At 47.8% G+C, this 12,842-nt stretch overlaps 1 protein-coding gene across 4 annotated transcripts in view; it reads left to right on the top strand.

Annotated features, from left to right (window-relative positions):
• Positions 1-12,412, top strand: part of LOC138627692 (protein TANC2-like) — a 33,415-nt gene extending 21,003 nt beyond the window's left edge. For 2 of the 4 annotated variants that reach the window (XM_069710198.1, XM_069710196.1), the window contains 12 exons: positions 899-1,021; positions 1,695-1,832; positions 1,970-2,068; positions 2,947-3,138; positions 3,836-3,929; positions 4,730-5,071; positions 5,937-6,112; positions 6,320-6,452; positions 8,154-8,245; positions 8,447-8,581; positions 8,693-8,793; positions 9,499-12,412. In XM_069710198.1, coding sequence (XP_069566299.1) covers positions 899-1,021; positions 1,695-1,832; positions 1,970-2,068; positions 2,947-3,138; positions 3,836-3,929; positions 4,730-5,071; positions 5,937-6,112; positions 6,320-6,452; positions 8,154-8,245; positions 8,447-8,581; positions 8,693-8,793; positions 9,499-11,281 — 3,408 coding nt within the window. In that variant the 3' untranslated portion in view covers positions 11,282-12,412. The remainder of the gene's footprint in view (positions 1-898; positions 1,022-1,694; positions 1,833-1,969; positions 2,069-2,946; positions 3,139-3,835; positions 3,930-4,729; positions 5,072-5,936; positions 6,113-6,319; positions 6,453-8,153; positions 8,246-8,446; positions 8,582-8,692; positions 8,794-9,498) is intronic. The other 2 variants (XM_069710197.1, XM_069710199.1) reach the window with 2 other exon arrangements.
• The last annotated feature ends 430 nt before the right edge of the window (positions 12,413-12,842 follow it).

Raw genomic sequence — 12,842 nt, 5'->3', positions numbered from 1 at the left:
ACCATCTTTACTAGTTCGGAGTGGTTTGGAGCAGGAAGTGACCATATTTGGACGAGCTGGGGGAGGAGCCAGCGGTGGATCTGACTGACCTGATTGGAAACGTGACTATACTACGTCCCGCCCACCGATAGCTGTAACCTGACTGCGCCACAGGCCTGTCAATCAAACAGACACGCCCCCAAAAACAGGTCTTCTTGAATCTTCTTTTCTAATGAATGAGGGATTATTTTCAGATGGACCTCCAGAAAACTAATAAGAAGGAGTGACTTTAGCTAACAACACCGAGATAACTGATGGACACATTTTATTCACTTTGGATTTGATGAGAGAAGTTGAATGGGAGTCTATGGAGCTGGAGGCTTTTTGGAGCCGACCTCTAGTGGCACTTGGTGGTATTGCAGTTTAAGACACTTCTGCATCGGAACCATTTTACAGACCTGGAAGGTACGAACACTTTTATATCCAGTCTGTGATCAGTATAGATGAGTTTTTAAGCAACACGTGATTTATGAAGAGTAAAGTATACTAATGAACGATGAGGAAATGTTGAGCAGGAAACGTCCCGTCCAGCCTGGAGTGAAGATTTATGTTTGTGCCTTGACTCGTGGTCAGAGACTCATTTGAATCAGGTGGAGGATGGTTAACACAGCTCACACTGGTGCTGCACATCAGCCTCTGCTGAGTTTCACTGTGTGACATGGTGACAGCTGATGGAGCTGCAGGCTGGTGACTGTTTTCAGTATTTATTATGTTTTTTATGTATTTAAAATCGTATAAATCAGCGCCACATTCTGACCTAAACACTAATCCCTCTGTTTCCCACCAGTTTAACCCGATTTATTGACATGGAAATTGAATCCTGCATCTATCTGTTTTTCTGTTCATTTTTATCCTCCAGGGTCTGAGTAAAAAGCTCGGGGTTTCCTCCTCAGTTCTTCAGGGGCTGTGGCTTTCCTACAGCACAAACAACCTGAGTCCTGTTCTGTCATCGCTGCGCAACCTGTACACTCCTAACATCAAGGTAACACACTGTACACACATATATACACACACACACACGCCTAACATAAAGGTAACACACTGTACACACATATATACACATACACACTCCTAACATCAAAGTAACACACTGTACACACACATAAACACACACACACTCCTAACATAAAGGTAACACACTGTACACACATATATATACACACACACACACACACACACACACACACACACACACACACACACACACACACACACACACACACACACACACACACACACACACACACACACACACACACACACACACACACACACACCTAACATCAAGGTAACACACTGTACACACATATTTATACACACACACACACACACACACACACACACACACACACACACACACACACACACACACACACACACACACACACCTAACATCAAGGTAACACACTGTACATACACACACACTCCTAACATCAAGGTAACACACTGTACACACACATAAACACACACACACTCCTAACATCAAGGTAACACACTGTACACACATATACACACACACACACACACACACACACACACACACACACACACACACACACACACACACACACACACACACACACACACACACACACACACACACACATACACTTCCCAAAGCAGGTGGACTGTAACGTGACTCTCCACCTGTCCAGGTGAGCAGGTTGCTGCTGTTGGGCGGGGCCGATGTGGATCACCGTAGTGATGTGCTCAACAGCGCCCCCCTGCTGTGTGTCCACGCTCACCTGGGACACAATGATGCTGTGGTGCTGCTGCTGGACCACGGAGCTCAGGTGAGTCCGTCTGACATGTGTGACGGCTCCTGACTGTATACAAACATCAGTGCTGGTTTATTATTACTGTATTATTATTACTGTCTTATTAACGTGCTACTGCATCCTAACCGGAGATCTGTGTCTGGCACCTCCAGGTGGACTCTCAGTCTCAGGATGGTCTGTCTGCTCTGGGATTCGCTGCTGCAGCAGGTCATCTGGACATTGTCACCCTGCTGAGTCAGCACAAAGCCAAGGTAGCCCAAGTTATTAATGTTCCTCACGCAAACGTCCGATGTTCACACGTTGGCACCTGTAAACTGTCACTGTAAAAACAATGCAGACGATGAAGAGGTGAACTGAAGCTAGATTTTAGAATTCATCATGAGTCGTCATGATAGATATAATGATTATAACTAACTATAATGATTATAAATATAATGATGACTCACACATGTAATTTCGCTTCACATCCCCTGTTATATAAATCCACTGTATCGCCAACATTCAAACCTGCAGGATTATTTGTGCTACATTGAGCCATAACTTTTCTATAAGTACTTTTTCAAAGTAAAAGACTCAAATCTTAAATCCAACTCCACCTAATATTTTGTCAGCGCTGTCATACATCACATCTCCGACCCGGAGCACAGAAACGATAACATGGGTTGTTACCAGGGTGATGCTGGCATCTGTCAGATTCAGGAACGTCTGATATTAAGCCTGAATATAATGAGAGCATGTTAGGATGGCTAACTATTTAAATCATCACTAAATGTGTGATATAAGGCTGACCGTTCTAATTTTCTGACTCAAACGGTGTAATATGGTGCCCCCTGGTGGTGATGTAAGGAATGACATGGTAAAACAAACAACCAATTCACAGGAGGATGGTCTCATTTTCCTACAAAAAAAAACACATTAGAAGCTCTAGAGATGGACGCTTGTCTAGTCATCAACCCACCTCACCAACGTCTACGTTTCTGTTTCTTCACAACAATAACACAAATAATATTTATACATCGTGTTCAAATCCAGATGAACAGGTATGCAGCAGCAGATGGACTCGCCAGCTAAATGTCAGTATGACGTCACACTGATGTGAACAGTGACCTCTGTCTCCCCGTGCACTCAGGTGGGTCACGTGGACAGCTCGGGGCGCTGCGTGCTGGTCCACGCTGCCCACCGGGGCCACCTGGAGGTGCTGAGCTTCCTGCTGAAGAGGGCCGACTGGAGCTGCACTTCCTGCTGTAGCCAGAGGGGGGCGAGCAGGAGCCAGGCGGTGCAGCAGGCTCTGATCGCGGCTGCCAGCATGGGACACATAGAGGTGAGATAAACACACACACACACACACACACACACACACACACACACACACACACACACACACACATTTATAATATTAGTAAATTAATCATGAAAACATCCGAAATATAAGAAAAATACTCACTTTTTCAGCATCTTTAATAAAATAAAAATTGTGATGTAATTTGAGACATTTCATGTGATTAATTTTTTTGTTTTCCTACAGACTCGTGTGATAATTTGCTATGATAACAAACAGACTTCATGTCAAAGAGCTGGAAATATTGGAGTTCTTTCTTTATTTTCTGAACTTAAAGAATGATGAGGCTCAAAGTTACAAACAATGGTGCGACTTCTGAGAACTGTTAGAAATGATGACGCTTACGTACTTTAATACAAACCTCATTTTAATGATGAGACCACATTTCCCATAAGCCCCGTCACTTTGTGCTGTCATGTCTGCAGCAGAGTTTCTGTTCAGCAACTTTACTGCAAAGAGAAAAAGTAGCACGCTGCCCGAAATTTAGTGGAGATTGGTTGACAGTATTTCAAGATCATGATTTCCTGAAGGGACTGATTTGTATATAATGAATGCTTTTGTCTGTGCGTGTGTGTATGTGTGTGTGTGTGTGTGTGTGTGTGTGTGTGTGTGTGTGTGTGTGTGTGTGTGTGTGTGTGTGTGTGTGTGTGTGTGTGTGTGTGTGTGTGTGTGTGTGTAGATGGTGTCATACCTGTTGGATCTTCCAGAGGAAGACGAGGCAGAGGAGGAGAGACCTGAGATCAACATCTATGACGGTCTGTGGGGAGAGACAGGTACGACGTGATTACTACTGTCGTAATACATTAATACTTCACGACATCGCTGCCGTGTTAATAATGACGTGAAAACACCCTCCAGTGTAATATTGTGATTATACAACATCTAAATAAATCATGTAATCTAAATGTTTTCATATTGTGGAGCAATTTTCAAACTATAAAACTTTTTGTTGGTGCAATCTCCGTTTCCATGGCAACACATAACACTAACAACTTGAAAACAATCAGTCGCGTCAGTAGACTCTTGTGTAACGTACGCACTGGGGGACAGACGTCTGATGAAGTCAGATTAACCTGAAGGCGTCGGGAGCATTTTAATAACAAGATATCAGTTTAAAGGTAATTTAATTCATCCAGCTGTCTCATCTTTAATGTTCAAACTTCTACCATCAAGTAAATATGAGCGTTTCATTACGAACATCTAGTGGAGAGAACTGAGCTGTTCAGGTTTATTACACTTATTAGAAATAAAATAGTGAAACTCTCAACTGTAACTGTCTGGTTAACGTAGATGTCTGTCTTCGTGTCCCTCTCTCTGTCTCTGTGTGTCTCGGTGTATGTCTGTGTGTGTCTCTCTGTGTCTCTCGGTGTGTGTCTCTCTGTGTGCCTGTGTGTCTCTGTGTTTGTCTCTGTGTGTATCTTTGTGTGTGTCTGTGTGTGTCTTTCTGTTCCTGTGTGTGTGTCTGTGTTTGTGTGTGTCTCTGTGTTTGTGTGTGTGTGTCTCTCTGTTCTCTTGTGTGTGTGTGTGTGTCTCTGTGTGTGTCTCTGTGTGTGTCTGTGTGTGTGTGTCTCAGCGCTGACGGCAGCAGCAGGACGCGGCCGTCTGTCCGTCTGCAGGCTGCTGTTGGATCAGGGAGCGTCCGTCCAGCAGGGCAACCGGCAGGGCGTGGCGCCCGTCTTCAGCGCCGTGAGACGAGGCCACTGGCAGGTAACCGCAGCGCCGCAGACACGTGATCACGTGACTCCTGCTGCACATGTTTTCAGCGTCTGTCCCCCTGCGTGCGTCTGTCAGGTGGTGGAGCTGTTACTGAGTCACGGGGTGGACGTGAACACGATCGACCAGCAGGGTCGGACAGCTCTGATGACGGCGGCCTCCGAGGGACATGTGACCACCGCCCAGCTGCTGCTGGATCACGGTAACCACAGACTGGATAGAAAACATAGACTGGATATAAAAGAGTTCGTAGCTTCAGGTCTGTAAAATGGTTCTGATCCAGAAGTGTCTTCAGCTGCAATACCAGCGAGTGCCACTAGAGGTCGGCTCCAAAAAGCCTCCGGCTCCATAGACTCCCATTCAACTTCTCTCATCAAATCCAAAGTGAATAAAATGTGTCCATCAGTTATCTCGGTGTTGTTAGCTAAAGTCACTCCTTCTTATTAGTTTTCTGGAGGTCCATCTGAAAATAATCCCTCATTCATTAGAAAAGAAGATTCAAGAAGACCTGTTTTTGGGGGCGTGTCTGTTTGATTGACAGGCCTGTGGTGCAGTCAGGTTGGTCGCATCCTGAACAGTTTGTGTCTGTTCTCGTCAGTGAAAACTAGCCAGAAAAGTTTATTAATGGAGACTCCTGCTTCTTCCATATCCCATGATCCATCGTGCCAGCAGAATAAACATGATATCAGAGCTGCTAAAAGATGGCAACCGGCTAACTTCCAGAATAAATAAGTCTTTGTTTAGACTGCAGGCAAATCAGATTTTTCTTCTCAGATCATATCTTTAAGTCAGACTGACACTTTTATTTACATGTGAATAGATCAGATTTGTCCAGATATCAAATCTGATCTATTCAGGCTGCGATCTGTTTCACGGGTTGTTTTGCTGTTCAGACTTTTTTTTTTTTTTTTTTTAAATCAACCTGGATATGACAGAAATCAGACGTGGGCCACCTCAGTCATGACCTGCACTCGGCTGGAGGGAAACTCGAGAGGGTTTGAATGAACTTTGAAGGTTGGAGGTTTCCAGTCCGACAGCAGGTGAACCATGATGTCTGCTGTTTCCAGGAGCGTCCCTGGAGCATACCGACCGAGAGGGTTTGACGGCGCTGAGCTGGGCGTGTCTGAAAGGACAGCTCCCATTGGCCAGAGAGCTGGTGGAGAGAGGAGCAGCCACGACTCACGCCGACCGCAGCGGACGGACTCCTCTGGATCTGGCCGCCTTCTGCGGAGACCCCGAAGTGGTGCGTCCGACACACTCCGCCCCTCATTTGTAGTCCGTGTTCTGTTTCTGTCCTGCAGAGGGCGACGTGGTGTCCTGCACTAAATACGCTTCCATTTATTTAAAAGTGAAGAAAGTTGCAGATAAGACTCGTTCCCCTTCAGAGAAGAAGTCTGGAAATAATCAGTCAGAGATGCTGATGTGTGTCTCCTCCGTCCGTTTCCGTCAGGTCCAGTACCTCGTGGATCACGGAGCGTCCGTGGAGCACGTGGACGGCAGCGGGATGCGTCCTCTGGACCGAGCGGTCGGCTGCAGGAACACGTCGGCTGTCATCGCTCTGCTCAGGAAAGGAGCGGAGATAGGTAGAAGCACGACTCAGCACTTTGAATTGCTCCGATTCGTCGGGTTTTGTTCAGTTCAACGGGGCGCGGAGAATTTGAGACAGAGAGGTGGGGAGATGTGGAAGAAGGGTCGACAAACGCTCCGCCACTTTCTCTGAAGCAAATAAAATGTCCACAATGAAATTCATTTAAGTGTTTTGAGTGTCTGAAGATAAAAACGAACAGGATGGTCAGATTTGAGATGTTTTAATTGGTTCTCAACATCCACCAGAAGCCTCGTTATGATCCAGTTAGAGTTAAATAAACTCTGCACTTCCTGTATTATTTCAAATTAAAAGCCCTCTTAAAAAAGGGCTTTTATTGTGAAACTTTGCGGGACGGTGTTGTGACCGAACTCGCAGAATCAAACTTAAAACAAACATTGAAAATAGCAGAATTCTCCTGTAATCCTTTAATCTCCTTTAATTATTAAATTAAAGCAATATAAATATATATAACTGATACCATCTTAAATCCTGAGATGTTTATACAATCACACCACGACAGCATTTATTAAAAATTACAAGTCAGAGGCAAATTAAATGATCCCATTAGCACACTACTTTATTATTTGTTTGCTACGTCTTTAACATTTTATTGTGTACGAGTGTTCAATATTCCTGATTTCGAGAAGAATATCGTTTCTCACAACGTTAACGAAGCACGTCGACGCTCGGCAGCGTTCACCGTGTCAGCTCTCTGAGGTTGGCGTGTTAGCTTCCAGCCTTTTGCTATTCAGCATCAAACATCAGTCATTACTTGTACAGGTTCCTGTTTGTGGTCATTTTCATCCTCCGGAGACCTTTAATATCTGCAGAGAAACTCGACGACAGGTGTTGAAATGTTTCACTCTGAATCAGTTACGAACCGGCGGATTAATTGGAGAGCAACACCGCAATTACGGCCACAAAAGCACGTCGTAATATTAATATCTTGCACCCTTGGCTCTCGGAATAAACCAGCGGCGCATAATTTAACCCTCGTGTTGTCCTTGGATCAAAATGACCCGCAGCTGTGTTCAAGCAAGTTCTATTTTATTTTCAATATTTTTTGGGATCATTGGTGACAAGGAGGCTGTGAGGGTTTCTTTAAAGAATAATGACCAATGATCCCCAAAAATATAAAAATATAGAAATAAAATAGAACTTGGTTGAACACAGCTGCGGGTCATTTTGGCCCGAGGACAACAGGAGGGTTAAGGATTACTGGAGAGTCGCTGCGGTTCTATAAAATCCTGTGGATTATTGGGTCTTTGATCGGATGTGAAAGTCTCATGACCGCTCGAAGCTCACGGTCACATCCAAGCATGCAGACGGTAACGTGTGCTGTGAGCTCAGCGGTGGCGTCATGTTTCAGTCCGCTCGCACAACTCACCACACACACACACACACACACACACACACACACACACACACACACACACACACACACACACACACACACACACACACACACACACCGGCCCAAAATCTCACAACAGTCCTTTAAAACCGGATGTGATGGTGGAAAATGAGGGAATTGATGTAGAGACACAAATCCATGAACTTGTGTGTGTGTGTGTGTGTGTGTGTGTGTGTGTGTGTGTGTGTGTGTGTGTGTGTGTGTGTGTGTGTGTGTGTGTGTGTGTGTGTGTGTGTGTGTGTGTGTGTGTGTGTGTGTGTGTGTGTGTGTGTGTGTGTGCAGGACCAGCCACTTGGGCCATGGCGACATCTAAACCCGACATCTTGATGGTTCTGCTCAGTAAACTGATCCAGGAAGGCGACCGACTGTACAAGGTAACACACTGAATCTCTCAAACACACACACACACACACATGGATGATGTTGTGAGTAGTTTTAATGTGTGTGTGTGTGTGTGTGTGTGTGTGTGTGTGTGTGTGTGTGTGTGTGTGTGTGTGTGTGTGTGTGTGTGTGTGTGTGTGTGTGTGTGTGTGTGTGTGTGCGTGTGTGTGTGTGTGTGTCTGTTGTACTTGCAGCAGGGGAAAGTGAGGGAGGCCGCTCGCTCCTACCAGTCGGCTCTGCAGAAGTTCCCAAGAGACGAGCTGAAGACGTTCAGGCAGCTGAGAGTGTGCGTGCTGCTCAACCTGTCGCGATGCCGCCGCAAGATGAAGGTACGAGAACGCACGCCGTGACCTTCGACCCGCTTCGGTGTTGCTGCTTTTTTTTTTCTTCAAATTTGTATTTTGAAATCAATCTCATCTCGCGTCTTCGTTTCCTTGCAGGACTACAACCTCGCTGAGGAGTTTGCTACCAAAGCTCTGGAGATAAAAGCCAAATCCTACGAAGCCTTTTACGCCAGAGCCCGCGCCAAACGCAGCCGCAGGTAACCGGGACGACCACTCAGTTCACCTCAATCGTAAAATCTAATATGTTCAGGATGAAAACGTCCCTGTATCTCTATATGTATACCGAGGCCAAGAGGTCGTCCAAAATGTTTATGTCAGTTCTATAAGGGTCAGTTCAAAAACCTTGCTGCAAAATATTTGTTATTTTTTTCTGAAATGATGACAATCTGAGAACAAAAACAGACGCTTCCGGGTCTGTAAAATGGTTCTGATGCAGAAGTGTCTTAAGCCGCAGTACCACGGAGTGCCACTAGAGGTCGGCTCCAAAAAGCCAACGGCTCCATAGACTCACATTCAACTTCTCTCATCAAATACAAAGTGAATAAAATGTGTCCAGCAGTTTTTTGGGGCGTGTCTGTTTGATTGACAGGCCTGTGGTGCAGTCAGGTTACATCTATCAGTGGACGGGACGTAGTATCTTCAGGTTTCCAATCAGATCAGTCAGATCCACCACTCGCTCCTCCCCCAGCTCGTCCAAATATGGTCACTTCCTGCTGCAAACCGCTCCGAACTAATAAAGGTGGTGACGGACAGAATCTGAAAGAAGGACATTTAAAGTTCCTCTTTGATTGAACAAGTGTGAAAACAGTCAAACATCTGAAAACCACCAGCTGATGAAACCCAGACAGACACTGTGTTCATGTCCTCCTCTGAAATAGTTCCTCTGCTCTCTCCCCTCTCAGACAGTTCCACGCGGCCCTGGAGGACCTGATTGAAGCCGGCCGTCTCTGCCCGGCCAACCGGGAGATCCAGCGCCTGCTGTCTCGGGTCAAGGAGGAGTGTCGCCATGCTGCCCAGTATCAGGACCCTCCTCCTCCCTCTCATCACGTGTATCAGCAGAACGAGGCCAGGGAGGGGCTCAATGAGGAGGAGGAGGAGCAGGAGGAAGAGGAGGAGGAAGAGGGGGAGGAAGAGGAGGAGGGGGGTCTCAGGGAAAGAGGCTCCTCCTCCTTTCACCCTCCAGTTGCGGTCCAAAATTTCGACAGCCGCTGCCACTCCGGGGGCCCATCCCCCTCCTCCCTCTCCCCCACTCACCTGTATCATCACCTCCCCAGCCCTCCCCTCTCCCCGCCCAGTCACGCCCCCCCGTCCTCCTCCTATCACCGTTTCAGCCCCCCTCCCCTGCCGATGCGAGCCGGGCCCGTGTCCGAGAGCATGCCTGCCTTGTCGGGAAGCGGACGGCTGCTCCACCACCCGCAGTCCGTCTCAGCCTTCCACCTGTCGGACCAGAACCAGCAGCACCATCCGGCCCCTCAGAGGTCCTTCCACATGCAGAACCCTGTCCAGGCCCAGTGGCTTCAACCTGTCAAAGGGCAGGTGGTCCGAACCAATCAGCCCAGCATGGTTCTGGGAAGCTACGCATACTCCCAGTTCCCCAACCTGCCCCAAGAACTCGCCGAGCTGGGCGAAGGCTTTTGCACGAGCCCCCTCGATGTGCGGCCGAGCCCCCAGGTCCAGTCCGGTCTGAGCTCCGGAGCTTCCTACGCTCTCGAGGACGTGGACGTCGACCTGGTTTGCCAAGCGAGATCCGCATCGGCATACGGGAGAGGAACCGGTGCCGAGAGAGCGGCAGTCAATCGCTTCGCTCAGTCCCGTCAGTTCAGCCGCAACCAGTCCAAAGCGGCCTACTACCCAATGGAAGTTACCGAGGCAACGACCGGGACCCCTGATCGGTTTCAGCCTTCACACGAGTATCAGTACCACCACGAGGCCGGGCTCCGACGCCCACCGGGTGCCCACCCGTCCTCCTCCTCGGCTTCGCCCCCCAGGCCTCTCATCCACTCGCAGAGTGTCGGCGTCAACTTCTCCTCCAGCAGCGGCAGCCTCGCCGGCGGGCAGCCGGCCAATCACGGACCGGGCTTCAGGACCTCAGCATCCGCCCAGCACATGGACCTGCCTTCAGATCTGTCCACTGTGGGAGGCATCACCGGTTACCATGACGATCTGTTTCTGGTTTCCTCTCCCCAGTCGGAGATGTGCCTGACAGGAGGCGGGACTTATCCCGGAGAGGCGGGACGCTCATCGAGGAGCACTCCTTTTATGGGCGTGATCGACAAGACAGTGAGGGTGTACCAGCAACAAGCTCCGCCCACCGCCGCCTCCTGCCTCAGCCCCTCCCGCTCTTGGGCCGTGTCGTCCGTGGACACCGTCGTCACCTCGCCCGCCAAAAACCCGGCCAATCCCCAGCCGTCGTCCATCGCCTACCACAACCGCAGCAACAACAACGCCCACAACGGGAACCTCGTTCACGACAACCAGCTGGACTTCTACGAGGCGCTGCCCGCTCACGGCCGCTGGGGCGGAGCCTCGGTGCAGGTCGCCAGTCAGAATCCCTCCTACCGGGACGTGAAGGTGGCGCGAACGCTGCCGGTGAGCCACAGCTGTTCGGACCAACCGGCGGAGAGACGGACCGGTCCCACCTCCCCCGTCAAACCCAAGAGACCTTTTGTGGAGTCCAACGTTTAACTCCCAAAGATCGATGAGAAAACCTGCCGACTCCGGTGTTTCTGTGTACTCTAGGATCAATGGGGGCTGTGCAACCGTTACAGCCCCGAAACTAAACGCTTCCCAAGATCTTTGACGCACAAACAGTTCAAACGGGGTCAGGAGCACTTGTTTGTACATAAAACACACTTTTTCGGGACGGCAACAATTAAATCGAAAGCGTTTTGACTCCTCGACGTTCAAGTTTAATATGGAACGTTAAAATACGGTGAACCTGCCAGAGAGAAAAGTTCTGGAGGAGTTGACCGCTTTTAGCATCACAAAGCACAAGGAGGAAGATTGTTCCGGCATGAAGGACATTTTCAAAGTGAAGTCCAGGTAGTGACGTCCAATCAGAGACCCCGAAGCTCCAGTACGACCTTTGCCTGCCGCCAACGCCTTTAATGAAGAATCTCATATCGAGTTCGAAGCTCTGAAACGACTCGACACCATGAAATGAACGGACTCTTAATGATGTGATGCTGGTCAACGACCCGGACCCCAAGCCATAGTTTGAATAACTAAAGGACGATGCTGTTATTGAATAAAGCATCGACTTGATGTACATAAAACAATAACAAGTGATATTTATCTTTTTAAAGTTATGTCTATAAAAAACTGTAAATATGGTTTGTGGTTTTTCTTTTGAAGCTCTGCATGCCCTTTTTGGATTCGTTTTATTTTGGAGGAGATGAAACTGGAAGTTTGGAGCCACGTTCAAAGCTCAGCTTCTCACCGGTGAAACATCTTGTAAAAATTCCCTTTAAGACTTTTGGGTTTGTTTTTCTTCAAGTCAGAATAATTCTTAATTTCTTTATTTATTTTTCTCTATGAAGGCCTTTTTCTATTCTGTAGTCCTAATGGTCATTTTTTTTTTATGCAAACCACGACCGACCCCCACCGATATTTCAGGGCTCCTCACTCTCACTGCCAGCCCTCGGCTCCTCCCTCCAGCAGTCACTCAGAAACGTGGCCGTTTGCTAACCCCCCCACTCCTTGTTTTTTTAAGCCTTCACACTGAACAGCCCAGTGTACGAGCTCCTTGCCTGCAGGTTCCTTCCGAGGTCCAAAAGCGAATCATCAGCTCACGACATGATGTTAAAACATTTTTTTTTTTAAAAAGCTCAGTTCACACTTGTGTTGTATTTTGAAAAGCTCCTGCAACCTTCAGCAAAGATCTGTTTGAGCGTGGTGGGAGGCAGGCGGGATTTCCACTGCATGAATCTGCTCGGGTTGATTTAACCAATCAGCACGCTCCATGTCCACCAGAGTGTTTTCATCACGAGTACAGAATATTTGAAATATTGGTTTTAATGAACTCCAGCAGCTTGACGAGGTGTTCAGCGTTCTGCGATTTGTTGTTTTTCGGTCAGTGAGAGTTGAAAAAGCGACTAACGCTGCCGTCCAATCACAGTGAAGGAGGGGCGGGACAAAACACGGTTCTCTGATTGGTCCGCCCTTCAGAGTGGCTGAGCTAACGCTAATATGAGTAACCACACTGTTTGTTCATTCGCAAAACATAATTTTGTCGTCACCAAAAACC

The sequence above is a fragment of the Brachyistius frenatus genome, unplaced genomic scaffold, assembly GCF_029030835.1.
Source record: "Brachyistius frenatus isolate BFR_SWC_R1_liver_20210118 unplaced genomic scaffold, ASM2903083v1 Contig_90, whole genome shotgun sequence".
Lineage (NCBI taxonomy): Eukaryota > Metazoa > Chordata > Actinopteri > Embiotocidae > Brachyistius > Brachyistius frenatus.
This window is presented reverse-complemented; position numbering and strand designations above follow the sequence as displayed.